Here is a 19,495-nt window from a genome sequence, read left to right as displayed (position 1 = left end):
TTCAATATCAAATATACAACAGTGACTTAGTGACTTAGTGACATGCACTAAAATAGGAAAGTTTTTGGTAGGACAAAATAGAAGCAGACTGATAAAAATGACTAATATTTTTGCTAATTTAAAAAGATCAAAGGTAGTGACATACAGGCAGATTCAGAAGGGGACACAGTAAACATCAAAAAAAAGTTTAACTTTTAAAATATGGTATAATATTACTTTGTTTTGCTCTGTCTATTAAAGATGTAGAAGATCCAAATTTACATCTGGATCTAAGATTTACTCCATGCTTTGTTTGATTGTTAACTGATGTTTGTCATAAATTATTAAAGAATTAGTCACAAAAAATATATATTTTGCAAGTTCCATGGACCTCTGATTCTATGAAGTAGGGCTTTTCAGACATAATGGTAGGGTCTTTCAGAGCACAAATTCTCAGGTAGGGAGGGAGATCAAATATGTATGTGTAGGGAGGAGATGAAGTAATCTATTCCTAAATCCTTCCTCACTTTCAAGAGGCAAAGTGACCATTCCTCTTCCTGTTTCCTGAATGGAGGAAAAAGAGCTTTGCTTTCTTGGTAGATAGGGTTAGCTAGGGGTTGATAGGAGGGGGCAGAAGTGAAACAGAGAGGGAAGAGCAAAGGCAGATAAGGGAGGAACTGAGCCTACTGTTGACTGGTAGTTTTGGGGGTTCTTATAAATAATACTGGTTGGTGGAATGGTTTGGGAAAATGCATCTGACCTACATCACTTTATCTTCTTTTCCAGAGGGACAGTTCTGGAAATACAGGAAGCAAAGAGAAGCCATCATAATGGAAAATACAGAGAGGCAGTAAGTTTAGAACCCTGGAAAAAGACTAAAAGCAATGTAGAAGGGGGAAAGTTTGAACATTTTTATTGTAATTCCTGACTGAAATCTTAGGATACCATGTTACCAAAAAGTCCAGGATCAGCCCTGTGGGGAAGAGGTGAGGTAGAGGAGGGCTACTCAAGAGCATGGACTGACCCCTCTTTAAGGCACTTTGCCCTTGATTATTTCCTAATTTCCCGCTTAAGTGATACAGGTAGCTTAATGTTTGCTAATTTATCAGGAAAAGAGCCTATAAGGGACTAGAGGAAGAGACTAGACTCTTTGGAAGGTTCTCTGTATAACATGTATAGTGTATATATTAAACTTAAGAGAGATAATAAAAATATAAGAAATCCAAATGTACAATCTGAAGCAATGGAGATTGTGTACACTTAAACCAACACATATTTGCTGAGCGTGTGTTTATAAACACTAAAACAATGAGTAGTTCAAACAATTAAAATCTTAAAGAAAACAAAGAAATAATCTAAACTGATACATAAAAACTTTTCCCAGTAATTTTTTATGTTGAAGACTCAAGAAAGCTTTGTCCTTTTCTTTAGAGGAATAAACTACTGAAAGTGAAAAACTAGTGAAAAAAAATTTTTAACACTTGCAAATAGTTAATGTGTAATTAATTTAATATTTGAAACTTCTGGAAGCTAAATAATAAAGTTGGTTCCTATCCCACTCTTGAATTTATTGGAATTTATTTGCATTGACAAACATGAAGAGAAATAATGTTAATAATGCATGTATTAATCATCTAATTTGGTAAACACTGATATTAAACACCTACTGTGTGCAAGTATTATGCTAAGCCTTGGAGGTGTATACAAAATTTGACTAACTGGAAAAAGGTACCTGGCCTAATGATAACTCATAATGAAGTAGGAGAATAAAACAAAAGTAGAGATAACCATGATAGTCAACATCACATGATAAGTATAAATAAATGATAAAGAAATGACAGATCACTTTTGTGCTTTAGCTTTAATGAATTTGCTTTAAGGTTACACTTCATTTGCTATGACACTGACTCTCTAAGTAATGGGATGATGACTTCATGTATCTTAAAAGAAGGAAAATCCTGTGTAAAAAGTTGTCCTCTCAATCTGTATCTGCTGACAGAACTAGGAGTGAATGGGGAGAAAGGGGAAGATGGGGATAGAATGAAGAAGAAATACAGAAAGTCAAGAGAAGCTATCATAATGGAAAATAAAGAGAGGTAATAAGTTTAGAACGCTGAAAAAGACTAAAAGCAATGCAGAAGGGGGAAAGCATACTCAGAGGACAGTGAGGCATCAAATGAAAGGTGACACTGAGGAAAAAAAAGAGACGGAGGCAAGAGTATATTTTTACTCCTGGATAACAAGAAATTAAATGCTCAGAAGGAACATATTATCACCTATTTTAGTTTTTGTCTCACATACTGGAATTTAGGTCCTGCTTCTTCTGCCTAACCCTGAATTCTGAGCATTTCTTTTTGCTTAATCCTCAGAATCACTTTTTTAGGTCCTTTAGGGAAAAGTCGTACAATTTTAAGAGACTATGAACTGATGTGATTGGGTGTGATAAATTTGCAAACACCAAGACAGACACAGAGCACAGAGTGAAGGGATGATGTTGCCCCTCTGCCTTGCCCCATGCTACCTATCTGTGAGGATCAAGAACAGAAATTCTTGTGTAGTTGGGGTCAGAGAAAGTACTGTGGCACTGGAGAGAATAATATAATGCTGTTATGAATGAAGGAATGGATCCCTTCAATACTGCATGGTATCTCTGTGTAGCAACAATAAAAATTCCACCCTTAAACTAAAAGGCAGGACTAGTCTCATGCAGAGAGGGATCTGGTGATAATCTTTGTTGTGTGATTTGAAGCATACTCATCTCTGACCTAAAAAACTTACTTTCCTTTTTTTTTTTTCCTTTTTGGAGCAGGGAAGGCAGGGCAATTGGGGCTAAGTGACTTACCCAAGGTCACACGGCTAGTAAGTGTTAAGTGTCTGAGTTTGGATTTAAACTCAGGTTCTCCAGACTCCAGGGCCAGTGCTCTATTCATTGTGCCACCCCTGAAATATGACTTTCAAAGCTTGTCTAAAATTCTGCCATTTCTCTGGGTTGAGTATAGTCCTCTCTAGGCTCCTCTTTTTAAACAGAAATTTCCTTAGCAAAAAGGAAACATTAATGCATGCAACTATGTTAATGATTCATTCCAGGCCAGGTCTTTTCAGAATTCTGAATCCTTTACAATTCAAACATTTTATAATTTAGTCAAGGTTAACCCTTCTAAAGGGACACTAGATACCTATATTGAAAATGGTTTTAGCTGAAAATGTTTTAAAGAATAGAATTTACCATAAATGTGAGGGAAAGAATCATTATACCTGGCTTGCAGTTGGACGTTTTTTTGGGTCCCAATTCAGCATATCACCCATAAGTTGTATAGCTTCACTACTTGCATTGGGAATTAGAGTTTTCAAATTTATAGGAACACATTGTGGAAAGCGGAAATTCATAGAGGATGCAAGTTGGTACCCTTCTGGCCAGTCACTCTATTAAAAAAAAAAAGAAAAGAAGAAAATAGACAACAGATTTTTTTCTTTTTTCATTTGGAAACATTATACAGATCCAAAGTTAACGTATATGTAAATGATATATCTCATTTTGACACAATAGAGATCTAGCAATAAAAACTAATCATATGTAATTAGTGTTTTTGAATTCGGATAATATCTATGTAACTCAACGAGCAAGTGGGGTTTTGCTTTTGATTTTTTTTTTCAATAAGGACCAGTGTTGAGAAATCCCAGTGAAGAAATTATTAAGGACTTATGAAGTCCTTTTTCCTATCTTTGTTCTCCCTGGCCTATCTGCAGCTTTTTATACTTCTGTCCACCTGTCACTTCTCCTTGGTCCCTGCTCCTCTCTGCCCTCCATCTGAGGGCAAGTTTGACAAATGAAAAGTACATGGGACCTGCCAATTAACAGCTGTATGACCATGGACAAGTCACTGAATCTCCCTGTCACTCAGTTTCCTCATCAAAAAATAAGAAGGTTGGCCTAAATGATCTTTAAATTCTCTTCTAGCTCTTCATCTGATAATTCAGGCCACTCCTTTGCTGACTTCTCATTGTCTTCCTAAATGCTTGATGTGGGCCAGGGCTAACTTATCAGATACTTTTACATTCTCTCACCTGGGAATTTCATTAATTTCTATGACTACAACTTCTAGACTGAAGACTCACGTATATTTATCTCCAGCCCTGACTTTGGTTTTTTAACTTTAGGCACACATCTGCAACCACTGGCCAGTTCCACTGGCACCTCAAACTCAACATATATCAGATCTAACTTAGCTAAGCCTATTTCTCATTCTAACATTTCTTTTGTTCTCTTTGGCACCAACCTTCTCCCAATACCCAGTTTCTTAAACTTTAAGTCAATTTTTACTCTTCCCTCTCCCTCACTACTCAATATTTTTATTTATGATGAATCATAGTATGAATTTTTCCCAGAACACTGAGGTATATTTACATATATACTTTCCATGAGGGAAATTATCCTGTGAAGATTACTATAACTAAGGTTTTCCTGTGCTAAATAAAATATAAGTTATGAACTTTAGGTATACCTATAAAATAGTTTTATTTTTTCTGTGTGATTTGTGAAATTTATCTCATTACTCTACAGTCATACCATATATAACTGTTTAATTTTTAGTATTATTATTTCTTTTTCTTTTTGGAGGGGGGAGAGAAGGGCAATTGGCATTAAGTGACTTACCCAAGGTCACATGGTGAGTGTTAAGTGTCTGAGTTCGGATTTGAACTCGGGACCTCCTGACCCCAGGGCCGGTGCTCTATTCACTGCACCACCTAGCCGCCCCAAGTATTATTTATTATTAATAATAATATACAACTGAATCTGCTCATTTTATTTTTTATGGTAGATGTAATTATTTTCCCTTTTGTACTGTATCTTTGGATTTTGATTGAGGAACTCTTTGAGATTAGCTGATCTCTCCATGGGCCAAAAAAACAGCCAATGGAAAGGTAAACATTTGATTCAACTTTCAAAACTTGGGGGGTAAAAGTGCTTACCTTTCTGGGAGTCCCTAACACCTGGCAAATTTTGAAGATTTCATCTACCTCACTTGTCCCTGGAAAAAGTGGTCTCAATGTATATAGTTCAGCCATTATGCTCCCAACAGCCCACACATCAATGGGAGAACTATACACTGAAGATCTTAATAAAACTTCAGGGGCACGATACCTGTGGAAAAACAAAACACAAAATGGGATATATTTTCTATTTTCAGTTCAAAATATTTACTAACAAAATGATTCCAACTCAATTCATGAGCTTTGGCCAATTAACAAACATAGCTGAGTATGTTCTGTGAAAGATATTATGCTAAATGTTGGGGATATAAAATATAATCTGACCTCATGGAGATCATAATCTAGTTGACAAATCAGAATACACACACATAAACACACATACAAAAACAACAACAACTATAAGGCAATATAGCATTTTAGTGTTTGTGGTACTATACCCTGCCTGGTTCCTAGAGAGTAGAGGAGAGGTAAAAAGTTGTTATTACAAAATTCGTATCAATTTTTTGTCTGTAATTATAATAAAATACACATAGTTTGTGAGATAGCTCCATGACTCACTCAAAGTAAGAAAAAAGGATTCCTGTTTCTACTGAGGCATGCTGACGACCTTAGTTCAGCTAATAGTTAAAAAAAAAAGTTTAAAGTGGGCCCACCTGGGAGCTTGAATTCAGAACTAGAGAGGAAATCAAGTTTGGAACTGTGAGGAGGCACAAGCCCATAAGGTTCATATGACACGTGCAGGTAGAAGATATGACTATACCACTAAGTGTACAGGTCCAGTGCAAAAGACTGAGCTTATAAAATCTACTTTAATAGACAAGTTAGAAGAAAAGCAAGGCAAAAGGGTAAACAGAAGAGGCTAGCATTATGACCTCAGAAAAAGACACAGCAGTCAAAATAAAAATTCAAAAGATAGCAGCTTTGATGCCTGGATAAAGAAGAGTCCTTTCTTTCTAGAAGTCTGTGGGGTTAGGCAGAAGAGAAAGGAGAGGGTGGGGGTGAAGGAAAACCATTTGAGGTCTTTTCCTCGATGGAGGACAAAGAGTAAAAAAAATTGTAAGGACCTGAAGGAATTATTAGTGAACAGAGAAAAGCACCAGGGAGTTGGCTGGTAGGGAAAAAAAACAAAACAAAACTTGGGGTTACAAGATACATGAAGCCAGTTGCATTGTGGACACCACATTGGTACAGATAATTGGTGCAATTATGAATTCTGAGGAAAGACTGATTTTTGAGAATGGCTCAGGAAAAAATTAGAGATTACTTTAGTATTCAGATAGCACTACCAGAACCTGCATTATGGAGACTTACTAAGAAATTAACACAATGATTTCGACTCATGAATATTAGGGGGGAACTATTTCTATAAAATGATATGAGGCATAGATGTTAAGACACCCAGAAGTCAACCCAGATATGTAGAATACACTCCATCAAAGTGAAATTTTGTGCTTTCTAAATGAAGTAAAGATATTTTTATAATAATTTAGAAACCCAATAGAAGGAACTTCCTTTTCTAAATCACTGCAAAATTATATTATTCCAGATTTTAATTTAGGATATTTAGAGCTGGAAGGAACCTTAGAAATTATCTAGTTCATTCCCTTTGTGACATATGAGGAAACTGAGGCACAGAAATAAGGAATCTTACACTGTGTAGTAGCTTTATTAGCAGAGGTATGATTTTTGACTCAGTCTTCTGTTTCCAAATCTTTCTACTGTACCACCCTGACTCTTTGAGTTTGTTTTATTTTCACTCACTTTCTCTAGTCTTACTCTCATTTTAAGAATTTCTCAAATTATGTGGCTTGGGTGGGTCTTTTAGCCCATTATCCTTAATAACTAGAATGATGTGTTCTATTTAGAAATGTAATTTTTTTCCCCTCTCTCTAAATCCCTATATTTAATTAAGACATTCCTAAATTTAAACAAAAGGAAATTTCTGGGTTCTACACTCTCTTTTAGGTGAAGAGTGAACTGCCAAAAAGCTTTATGGCAGTATTTTTTAGTGAAACTTCAATATGAATCAAATTTACTTTTTTTTCTGTATCAATTACTTACCACCTGGTAGAGACATAATCAGTATATGGTGGCTGTGATCTTAATTCTCTTGCAAGACCAAAATCAGCAATTTTCACAAGTTCTGGACCCATACAAAGCAAATTTTCTGGCTTCATATCTCTATGGAAAAATCCTTAAAAACAAAGAAAAAACCCTAATGAATTATTGTGACTATTATCCAGATTTTATATTTTCTACAAGAATAAACCTTCTCCTAAAACATCACAGATCTGAACTATTATATGATTAGTTTAAATGGAATACTTGTGGCACAGGGATTGGTGGCATTTAGAAAACTTTAATAATCTGACTTTCTAGGTCACAGAGGCTGTATATTTGAAAAGTATCAAGATAATTTAAAAAAATAACTTATCCAACTATTTCTCACGTTAAAATTAAGATTATTTGAGTTTATTATTTCTGCTTTGGAAGCCTACAAATCAAAATTGAAGGGCCCACACCCTTAAATTAGTTCCTTTACATACAGTTCTCATAATTTAAAATCCTTTTATGATGAACGTTCCCCTAGTAGTCACTTATGTAAAACAAGCCTAAGGGTTCTTATCACAGTCTACTTGTGTAACAACAGGAGTAGATCTGCATTTCTAAAACCAAACAGAAAAATAGGTGGTTTTGCAAAAAGCAGTGAGCCTAAATATATGTAATGTATGTTTTATCTTCTTTCTGTTTTGATTCTCCTAGGAGCTCCTGTTTGAGAATTTCGATATACTTGACATCCTCAAATAACTGTACTATATATTGGTGAAGCTTCCACCAACATATTACTCCAGTGCCTCAACATGGTATGGAGTTGATCTTAAATTCTTAAAGATTATACTGATGGAAGTTGGGCTTTAAAGCCTGACACAATGGATGGCTTTGAATATGAGTTCAGTAAACAACTCTATTACACAGGTCTATCTTTTGAACCTAAATAAATTCAGAGAGGTTCACCACCAAAGGGTTAGTTACCAAGTTCTAAACATTTTTGGCCACAGAACTTCATCAAGGCAGTTTACTAAGGGGTAGCGGTTTCAAAAGGCATCTGTGGAGGGAATACCCATAGGGATGAAAAAATGAAACTGAAATATCAAAGTGTAAGTGACATGGGAGAGCATTAAATGATGTCATGGATGTCTAGAGTTAGTCATAGTAAGCATGGTGATGGTTAATGTAAACAATGAAAACTTAAAAAAGACTTCCATAACAACCCTCTGCCCCCATAAATTATTTTAGATTGCTTGAAAAGACCTTAGTAGCTATATTACAAGTAGCTTTGTTTCCCTAAAATAGTTATCTAGCACTAAGAAAACAAGATGACTTGCTGAATCTACTAGATTAATTTCGGACAGAAGAAGTCTCATTTTCATCATATAAAGTTAAAAATTATAATGCCTGTATTGGCAGATTCTCACCAACATTAGCTTAAGAAACCTGGTAGTTAACAGACAGATTTCAATTTTATAATTAAATATGTCAATAACTAATTCAATTTGATTCAAAAAGGAATCTTGTTTACCCTTGGTAGGTCGCTAACAATGTGTTTCTACAAATTGTATGTTTGGAATGCTTATCAAACTTTAAACAAATTGGTGTTTATAAAAAAGTCCATTTGGAGCCTTAGTGTTCAAAGTTAGAAATATATTCTAATTCAATTGACTGCATATTCTCTAAACATTTATTATTTGCTCTGTGAATTATCTGCTATAAATTTTGATCCCTGACTTGCTCCTTCAATCTACTTGCTGTTAATATTTTTTCTCTGTTTAATGACAGCAAACTAATTTTATAATTAGCCTAGGGAAATACATTAAGTAGGAAGGCAACTCTTGACCCCCCTCCCCATCATAATTAATTGTTGAACCAAATATGCATGATTAGTGACCCTCTGCCAAAATAACTGAGAAAAACAACAAATGTGCAGACAGCAGCAAACAACTTTAGCTAATATAAGACTAAAAATGGTGCACAAAAATTTTAAGGGATGTCTATTTCACTGCTATGCTGCTAATTCCACCCTGGCTGACACCAACTTCCTCAGCATCCTCTCCCCTATGTTTGGAGAGCTGGAGGGCAAAGTGTTGAACTCCTCCCAATACCTTTCCTCAGAGAGGGCTTAACTCCTCACTCCACTTTGCATCTGCTGCCCTGCTTTGGTTTCAGCTTCATGGAACAAGATGGGTAACCCTGGTAGTCCTTCCTCCAATCCTCTCCCTCTTGCTTTCCTGCCTCCTTTTGTGTGTTGTCTCCTCTAGCCAAGTTTCTTGAGGGCAGGGATTGTCTGTTTTTATTAATTGTATCCCCAGTACTTAGCTCTGGTAGGTGCTTAATAAATGTTTAGTGGATTGGAGCATCATTTTGAATCTGGGAATGCTTTAAAAACAGGAATTCTTAACTTGGGATTTTAACTTGGGAACTTGCTTTTAAAAAATATTTTGATAACTGTCAAGTTATCTCAAGTCAACAATATTTATTAAATGCCTATGATGTGTCAGATACTATTCTAATATAATTGATTTCCTTTGTTATCTTATTTTTTGCATTTAAAAACTTTATTCTGAGAAGGGATCCATAGGTTTCACCAGACTGCCCAAAGGTTCTATAGCATAGACAAGGTTAAGGTATTGCTTTAAAATGTTAAGTATTACATACATCCAACAATAAAACTAGGCCCTGAGGATAAAAAGACAAAGGCCAAAAAATAATTGTCCTCTATATAACTGGGCTTACCAACTTTTTCCAAATGAGTACCTAATTTTCTTCTTAAGTCTTTCAGACCTAAAACTTTGAAAACCACATTTACTTATGTACAAAATGTATACACAAGAAAAAATTTTAAATATAGTTCAATTTTTTCTTTTTAGACACTTAGCTTATGTAGTAGAAAATTCATAGTAACTGAGGAATTCAAGCTATACAACTTATTAGCAAACAGGCATAATAAATGGGTCAATGGACTTGCCAGTCAGTCCAAAGACTTGCTACGGAATGAGGCAAATTTTTATGTATTAAAACAATTAATCAAATAATACCAATTAATTAAAAGAAAATTAACTAGAATACAAAAATTACATAATTTGATTTTCAATTGGAGGAAATATTAGGGACTTTCCAAGTGAGGAGAGAGAAAGCAAACAGGTGCAATTCCCTGAAATCAGAAAAAGAGGTGTCCCACTCCCCATATGTCTCTATTCAATCAAAGGAACAATCGATTGACCATTATGGGACCCATTTTCAGATAAGGCATATGAATTGCTTGAGATGTATAATTGTGAGAAAACTCCTTGCATCAATCTTCTGATCTGATTGGTTTTCTGCTCAGCATAACCTAGGTTTTTAGGTTAAGGATCTCAAAGCAACAGGAAGAGGTGGTCCTGCTTCCTAGCCATACAGGGCTAGGTTCAAACAATGCAATAAAGTTTTCTCATAATTACCACAACTGAACAGAAAGGGAACTGGAGCTGGACCCAGAACTGAGTCACAAGATGGAGTCAGTGTGGTACACTCAATTCCCACACTTATCATCTGTCATTACCACTGGCATCAGAATGTGCCTGTAATTAGTCATTGTAAATGCCTCACAATTCTTGTGCATGTCTTGCCTTTATTCAGAGGAAACAATGTTAACAACACTCAAAAGACACATACCGTGCTTATGGATAAAAGCTAGTCCTTGCAAAATTTGATACATAATGTTTCTGATGACTGACTCAGGGAACAACTTGTTTCTGTAAACAGGCAAATGAACAACAGTTAAGTTATTTTTCAATTTGAAGAATCCTTTAAAAATCTCTTGCTATTCCCCCTCCACAATATTATGCAAAATAACTAACCCAAAAACTAACTCAAAAAAAGCAGAGGTGGCAATTATAATTTCAGACAAAGCTATAATAAAAAGAGGAAAAAAAGGTTAGCATAGGAAATAGACTATGCTTAAAGGCACTATAGTTAACAAATCAATGTCCATACTTAATACTGAATGGCACAGTATTTAAATATTTAATTAATTGGAAATTAAATAACTTTATCCTAAAGAATTACCAGTTCAAAAACAACAAATTATCAAAACATTAAATTCTCCATGGTAGAGTGTATGTACACTGACCAAGGAACAATTTAGCTTAATTTGGAATGATCCACCAGTAGGCTGGCCACATCAATTCTCAAACATCATCTATTAAGTCACAGTGGGGTGGTGATCATTGCTGGTAAGGGAACACCCAAATAAATAAAATCATATGTTTTAAAAATGCTAAAGTATCATTTATGTTAACAGATGTTCACCTACCAGGTGAACCTAACCAAGGCACTGGTGTTGTTAAGAAGAATAGAGGCAGGGTGGCTAGGTGGCACAGTGAATAGAACACCAGCCCTGGAGTCAGGAGGACCTGAGTTCAAATATGACCTCAGACACTTAACACTTCCTAGGCGTGTGACCTTGGGCGAGTCACTTAACCCCAACTACCCTGCCTTCCCCCCTCCAAAAAAACCAAAAAAAAAAAAAAATAGAATAAAGACAATCTATGATTTTGTGATGATTGTTTGGTCTTTAACACCATCAAAATAAAAAAGCATTGACAAAAATTGTTTTCCCTCACTGACCTGCTGGTCAGTCATTTTACTAAATGGTCAACAATTTTTCTAAACTGACTTAGGAGAGCATTCAGACTAGCCCACAAATGGAAGACAGTCTTTCAGAATCAATATGGATATTACGAATAGATTGTCAATATAAGAACAAAGGATAGCTGGGGTAGTTATCTTGTAAGGGCACACAATAGTACCAATAATACCAAAATTCCAAATCTGAAGTGAATTAACTATGTCTTTCATAAATATAGCAGGCCCCATCAATCAATCTACCTCTCACTGGATTTCTTCCTCAATCCTGCTTATTCAGTAACAGAATATTCAGCTATTCAGATCTATGTATTGTTTCCATAATGCTTTTTCCTGAGTCTTCATTAATACACTGATCTTATACCTCCCCCAGGCTTTCTCCAACTCTGTTCAACCATTTTCTAAATCATACTATGCCCTTTGGAACCTTTATTCTCAACAAACTCTCCTACATTCTCAAACTTTTTAACCAATATTCCTTTCCATCTTTCTACTTTAACAGAAATTTGGTTCTCCACTCAAGCAGCATGGTAAGTGGAAAGAAGCATTGAATTTTTGAGTCAGAGGACATAAGTTTAAATCTGTCTCTGTAAGTTATTGTGTGACCTTAGGCAAGTGTCTTAGCCTCTCTAGGCTTCAGTTTCCTGATCTATACAATGAAAGTGAGTTTCTAAGATCCCTTATAGCTCTAAACTTCTGATCTTATGTCATCTCTCTTATAACCCTCTCCATTGGAGGTCATTCCTCTTATTTACCCAGAATCACAGGACCAAGAGGAGAGATAGAAACTCATGCAATCATAGATTTAGAGTTAGAAAGGATCTCAGAATCAATCTACTACACTCACCTCATTTTATAAATGAAACTGAAGCAGATATTAAGTGATTTGTCCAGAGTTGCACAACTGGAATGTGTGGAGCAGGACTTGAATTCCTAACTCAAGCCTAACATTCTGTCCAACATGCCATTTAGCTGCCTTGATTTCCATTGCTGCTACATTGATTGCTCTCCTTTGATAACGTTTTCTCTTTTAAAGTTCACAGAACCCATCTTCACCATCCTTTAAGCATCACTGTTGCTTTTGTCTTCTGACCTCAAGGTATTTTTCCCAACTTTTTTCAATGATTTCAGTACTTGGCTCATGTTCCAGGATTTCAATATTCATACTGATGAAACCCAATAGTAACTAGACCATACAAGTTGTTAACCACTTCAACTCCAGTTATCTCCTTTATCTTATACTTCTCTTGTACACTAAGGAGGTTAATTTAGACCTCATACTCTTTTAGAACTGGACAAACTCCAAGATCCAAAGCTCTGAAATTCTACTGTCTTTCCACATCTCCAACTCTCTTACTCACACTAAAACTACTCAGTTCTCATTAGGTCCTTTGGTTTATTTATACACCTTCATTCTCCCAGTTTATTTCCCCCACTTTGGTTTCACTAGTATCCATAACCAGTCTTAACCATAAGGTTTGCCACTTTTCAAGAGCTATTGTCTTAGAATCTCTTGTTTTGTGATCTCTTAAGTGTTGTTGACTTGTAGATCCTTATCTCTAAACCCCTACTATGTACTTATTTGAGTTCAAAAATTGGTCTGATTTGACCCACTACAAATCAATGGTAAATGACCTCAGCTGGGCCCTTACTTTTTTTCCCTCCAATCCTTCTATCCCTATTGACTCCCTATATCATTCCTGATAGGAATGTTCCAAACATTCTCAACACACCCCTCACTAATATATGCAGTGGATAAACTAGATCTCTGCTTCATATAACCTGAAGGTACTCTCTCAGTTCTTCTCTTCAATTCAAAATCGTTTTCCACATCACCTACTCTTTACTCCTTCCCTCTGGACAGAGAAGAGGATGTAGTATCGTCTAGTAAGAGATAAAGTGATACAACAGAAAGAGCATTAAGAACTGGAATTAGAACTATGTGACCTTAAGTCGCAACTCTTTGGATCTTAATTTCTTAACCTACAAAAGATGCACTAAATGATCTTTAATGTCACTTTAAGTTCCAGATCTTAAGACTCAGGTGGTCCTACTCTTCTTCACTGAGGTAAGTCTCTATCTTTCTGATATTCATCTAGTCCCTCTTTTCACCTTCAAAACCAAGTTATCTCCTTTGGCACACTGGCACAAAGACCAAAGAGAAAAGCAATTATCTATAAATGGTGGTTTCCTGGAGCCACTGTTTATGTATTTCATTGTACAGATTATATCAACCCCAACACAATAGTCTTTTCAGTGAGATATAAAGCCACTTAAAAGATTTTGACTTAGCAATTTACACAGGAAAAAATCAAACGGATAAAAAAAATGCGAATTGCCTAGATATGTAGTTGCAAATCTGATACAATCTAATAAGTATTTATTCTTTGAGAATGAAGGACAAACAACAACAAGGGTTCCGCATGAAGTCACTACACGGACAGAAGGACTTCCAGAGCAGGTATTGTGAGTTAAGCCTTGTCACGGCAATTAGGGTAGTCTAAGTTTAAGCTCACTCCTCCCATGGAGGCTGTATTTGTAGAAAGGAGTCAACTAGGTTAAGAGAAGATTTCATTACCTTCTGGGGACCTAATCAATTTGGGCAGAAGTTGGGAGTATGCTTCTCCTTTTCCTCTTCTCCCTCTGCTTCTTATCTTTCTTCTTCTTTCCTTATTATTACTTTTTTTTTCCCAAAGCTGGGACAATTTACTTTTTGTCCTGTGTGGTTTTCATTTTTGATTTCTTGAAATACAGCTCTGAAAAGACAGGCTTTTTAAAAGTCCATTGTGTTTTAAATGGAGCTACTTGATTCTCCCTTAAAACCCAAATCACTATGGCTTTCACCAAAAGGCTAAAAATAGCTCCAATCCAAGCCTCTATGGCTTTTTGTTTATGGTTTAGAAAGAATGTAAATAGCATTTTTTTTTTCTAGCCAAAAACTCTGAGAGTCTTCCCCTCCCAGACAGATATCTTTGTGACAGTATTCTGAGCCATCTTTTGTCTCAACTCTCACCTAACCCTTAGAATGGGCTTGGCCAGAGACATACTACGATCAGGGAAAGACCTTAATTTAGAAAGGCCAAGGTCACCCACTGCATCGTGGGCCATTTTCGGTTGTCTTGACCTTTGTCTTGCCACTGGATTTCCATGACTCTGGAAGAGAGAGTGAGTCTGATGACTTTGTGTAGCTCTGCTCCACTCATATGCAATTCACTTCCAAGTCAAGACATCACTCTTGAGAACAAAGGACAAACAACTATGTGCATGATTTTGTACCAAGTTCTAAGGATAAAAAGACAAAATGCAGAACAAGTCATCCTCGCAAGGATCTTAGATTTTACTGGAGAAATAAAGCAGGTAAATAGGTAAAGACATAATTATTTGAGGAGAGAAAGTACTATAAACTAGGGCATGAGGAATCTTTCCATAGCAGGTATCATATGAAGTGAGGCTTAAAAGAACCCATAAATTCTAAGGGGCAAAGCTGGAGAAGGAATGTATTCCAGGAATAGAATACAGTCTGTGCAGAGGCAGAAAGCTGTAAGGTGAACTGCTGATTTTGGGGAACAGCAAACAGGCTAGTTTGGCTAGAATACAGTGTGTGAAGGGACTAATGTGAAATAAGTTTAGAATGTTAGACTGAAGTCAGATTGTGAAAGGCTTTAAAATACCAAGGTGAGGAGTTTGTAATTTAATCCTACTAGCAAAAGGGAGCTGTTGAAGGTTTAATAATACATACATCTTGGATAGGCCCAACTAGATGAATGATGAGATCTCCAGACAAGGAGACAATGGAATTTCTTGGGCACTTGATAGGAAGACAGTGTTAGGGGCTTCTCAAGAACATACAAGATCTTCAGTGATTCTTGGGATTTACTGGATATATTAGAAATTCATTAAAAGATTTGTATCTCTTATGACCCCACTGGCAAATATTCTAAGGACTCCAAATGCATTCTCTTGCCCGAATAGAAACTACTGAGCAAGTAATTCCAGGAACTAAAGAGGAAGTTCACCACTGTTCTGCAGGCACACCCCTGACCTTAAAAACAAACTGATGCCTTAGAAGTGGAGGCTATTTTCTCATAGACTCATGAACTGACTTGCAAATTACTTTCAATACTTTAAGTATGTGTGATTTCACCCCCCCCCATTGACTTGGCAAATTGATTGGTCCTTGAAAGTCTTTATGACCAAAATATTACCTTACAGTCAACCTATTACTGTTAGACAGAGGACATAATACTATATCAAGAGGCAGAGCACAACCATTTCATCTAGGCAAAAGTACTGCTGTCATGTAAGGCAGACTTTGAAGAGTCACAATTCCTAATAACTGTGTTCATGGACCACTGGAACATAAACTAAAACAGTGCCAGATCCTCTCAGCCCAGTTCTTTAGTTAGTTTAACTTTAAAAACAAACACCATACTGGTATATTGAGGTTATTCAAGCAGATCTTCATGCCACCTTAGAAACTGGCAAGGCAGGATAACGTGAGAGGTTAACATTGAAGCCTGAAGGAATCACTGAAAATATGACAGCAGGAATGGCTGTCTACTAGAAATTTTTACTCTACCTTCCAAGAATGTTAGATCATATCATTAGACCTTCACTTATCTTTTCACTCTAGAACATCTGACTCTAACTTTCCACTTCCTTAAGAGTCTACCATCTCTTTTTTAAATTTATTTTTATTTTTTGCTTTTTGGAGGGCAATTGGGGTTAAATGACTTGCCCAAGGTCACATGGCTACATCTCACCTGTTCCTTGGATGTCAAATTTTATTTTTTGTGACATATGACGTTTAATATATTTCAATTGCTCACTTTTAAAGATAACTTTATTTGAACATATTTTTACATTGCCTAGATTCTTCTATATACACCTCCATCCAGAGAGCCATCCTTTGTAGCAACGTAATTTAAGTTAAAGAAGGGGGAAAAATGATCGGTGAAACTATTACACTGAAAATACTTGGTGTTAGATGCAATGTTCCACATCTGTGGACTGTGTGTGTGTGTGTGTGTGTGTGTTGTGTCTGAGGCTGGATTTGAACTCTGATCTTCCTGACTCCAGGGCCAGTGCTCTATTCACTGAGCCACCTAGCGCTGCCCAATGTATTTTTTTTTTTTGCCTTTTGGAGGGCAATTGGGGGTAAGTAACTTGCCCAAGGTTACATGGCTAGTTTTTTTGTATTGAGGCCAGAACCGAACTCAGGTCCTCCTGACTCCGGGGCCGGCGCTTTACTCACTGCACCCCCTAACTATCCCTCTACCATCTCTTTTACTGGACACACCTGCACAAGATCCAACTTGCTCCTGAAACATCATTCCCACTGGTCCACTTTTCCCACTGTTTTTGGAAGTGCAAGGGGGAGTCATAGTCCATGCACCATCTTGGATTGCCAGTGAAGACAGAGATGCCACCATTGTTTGCTCAAATGGGAGGACTGTGACCTGGACAACGTAACTTAGAAACCAGCTTGCAAATTGCATGCCTCAGTATTAATAATTTTATCTGTACTTCCCCTATAAACCCTAGCCCTGTGGCCTTGGAGAATGAATAGTACAGGAGATCATGTGCTATGCATATATACTCCAGAACAAAAGGGAAGGGTCAACTGACCAAGAAAGGCCAAACACAAAGCTGCTAAGACAAAAAAGAAGGACCATTGATTTCAGACATACAAGTATCTTGCTCTATAGCCTGGTTTTCATTCCCCACAGGCTCTGTTCCTCTCTTGTTCTTCGCCCTGATACCTTGCCCAGGTTTGTCAACACTGTCCTTACTTTCCTTATTTCACATTCCGTATCACATATGAATTTGTGTTACATGATTTCCCTTGATGTTACCATACTCTCCCTCCCTGATGTCTTTTTATGAAGGACTTTCTAGTTGATCATCATGTTGCCTCCTGACACCTATCAGCTGCCTTTGGAAGAGGGACCTTGTGGTCAGCAGTCAACTTATCTCAGTAGGCAGGATGCCATATATTTTCCAATTATTTATATGCTGTAAGTAAAGATTTTATTTGATGCTTTCCTCAATGCTGGTTTTAACAGGTGAGAAATAAGGATATTAGATATTTGGGAGAAGATGACCACCAAAGGGGAAGAGAGCCCTGAAGATGAACTTCATTTATATTACAATTTTGCTTGGGTCAGCCATTTGATTTAATGCTAAATTATAAACGGATTTTCTTTAAAAAATGTATAAGATATTTTTCATGCCTTGCAGACAATTCTTGGTAATAAAAAAACTGACTTTAGAGGTACTCTATTATACACAGATCTTATATAGAAAGATACTATTACTTAATGGCTACATCTCACCTGTTCCTTGGATGTCAAATTTTATTTTTTGTGACATATGATGTTTAATATATTTCAATTGCTCGCTTTTAAAGATAACTTTATTTGAACATATTTTTACATTGCCTAGATTCTTCTATATACACCTCCATCCAGAGAGCCATCCTTTGTAGCAACGTAATTTAAGTTAAAGAAGGGGGAAAAATGATTGGTGAAACTATTACACTGAAAATACTTGGTGTTAGATGCAATGTTCCACATCTGTGGACTGTCCTCCCCATCCCCAAGGTGTGAGGCAAATGTAATGATAACTTTTCAGTTCCAAATTCTCTCTGTCCCCTTCCCCATTCCTTACCCAGGGAGAAAGCCATAAAAGTAAAAATCTATTATAAATATATGTATGTATGCATGCGTGCTATGTATATAATCAGGCAAAACAATTTCTGCATTAGTCATGTTCTGTTAAAAAGGCAAGAAAAGGAAAGGAGAAAAATATGCTTCAATCTGTACTCTGAATCCATCAGTTCTCTATCTGGAATTGGAGAGCATGTGCCATCATGAGTTCTCTGAAACTGTGATGGGTCATTGTGTTGATCAGAGTTACTTAGTTTAAAAAAATTGATTATCTTTATAATATTGATGTTACCATGTAGATTGTTCTCCTGGTTCTGCTTACTTCACTTTATATCAGGTTCACACAGGTCTTCCTAGGTTTTTTGAAGCTATCCCATTCATCATTTCTTATAACAAAATAGTATTACATCACATTCTATACCAAAACTTGTGGAGTCATTCCCCAATTGGTGGACATCCCCTTAGTTTTCAGTTCTTTGCCACCATAAAATAGCTGGTATAAATATTTTTCTACATATGGGTCTTTTACCTCCTTTAAAGATGACTTTCAATAATAAAAGTTCAAAATATTTGACACATCCACGAAATTAATGGAAAAAACAGTATGGGTGGGTGGGGGAGCAATTTACATACTTGTATATATCTTAAAAGAGAGACATACCTGTCCTTCATTAACTGATAGAGGTTTTCCTTCATGTATTCAAACACAAAATAAAGATGGTCATTTTCTCTGATAACTTCCTTCAATTTAATCACATTGGCATGATTTAGTTTCTTCAGAGACTACAAAGCAAAAAATATGAACTGAGATATATAATAATAATTGTTTTCATAGTAGCATTATAAAAGCTGATGACCTCTCATCTGAACCACTTCTAACAACCAGTTTATCACATTATTTTTATTCATTTGTGCCTTCCTAGGTGGTATTATTTTCAGATCTATTTGACAATTTTATGTTTTTAAATCATAGGATTACAGATATAGAAAGAGTTGGAAAGTACCTTAGAGATCATCTACTATAATCTAACCCCCTCATTTTATAGATGAGTAAACTGAGGCCCAGAAAGGCTAAGCTACTTGGTTCACAGTTGCAAAGGAAGTTAGTGGCAGATGTGTGATTTGAACTCAAGTTCTCTGACTCCACACACAATGCTCCTTTCATTATAGCAAGC

General features: G+C 36.2%; 1 protein-coding gene across 6 annotated transcripts in view; it reads right to left on the bottom strand.

Moving 5' to 3' along the window:
- The window catches only part of MAK (male germ cell associated kinase), an 84,949-nt gene that overhangs the window by 43,498 nt on the left and 21,956 nt on the right, over positions 1-19,495 (bottom strand). For all 6 annotated transcript variants that reach the window (XM_069103496.1, XM_069103490.1, XM_069103493.1 and 3 more), the window contains 5 exons: positions 18,982-19,103; positions 10,681-10,760; positions 7,033-7,165; positions 4,951-5,122; positions 3,235-3,402 (listed from right to left, as the gene is read on the bottom strand). In XM_069103496.1, the coding sequence (XP_068959597.1) occupies positions 3,235-3,402; positions 4,951-5,122; positions 7,033-7,165; positions 10,681-10,760; positions 18,982-19,103 (675 nt within the window). The remainder of the gene's footprint in view (positions 1-3,234; positions 3,403-4,950; positions 5,123-7,032; positions 7,166-10,680; positions 10,761-18,981; positions 19,104-19,495) is intronic.

The sequence above is a fragment of the Petaurus breviceps genome, unplaced genomic scaffold, assembly GCF_028583685.1.
Source record: "Petaurus breviceps papuanus isolate PSGF00001 unplaced genomic scaffold, PetGlider_PUasm1.0 582, whole genome shotgun sequence".
Lineage (NCBI taxonomy): Eukaryota > Metazoa > Chordata > Mammalia > Diprotodontia > Petauridae > Petaurus > Petaurus breviceps.
Note: the sequence above shows the minus strand (reverse complement) of the source record. Positions and strands in the feature narration are given on the sequence as shown.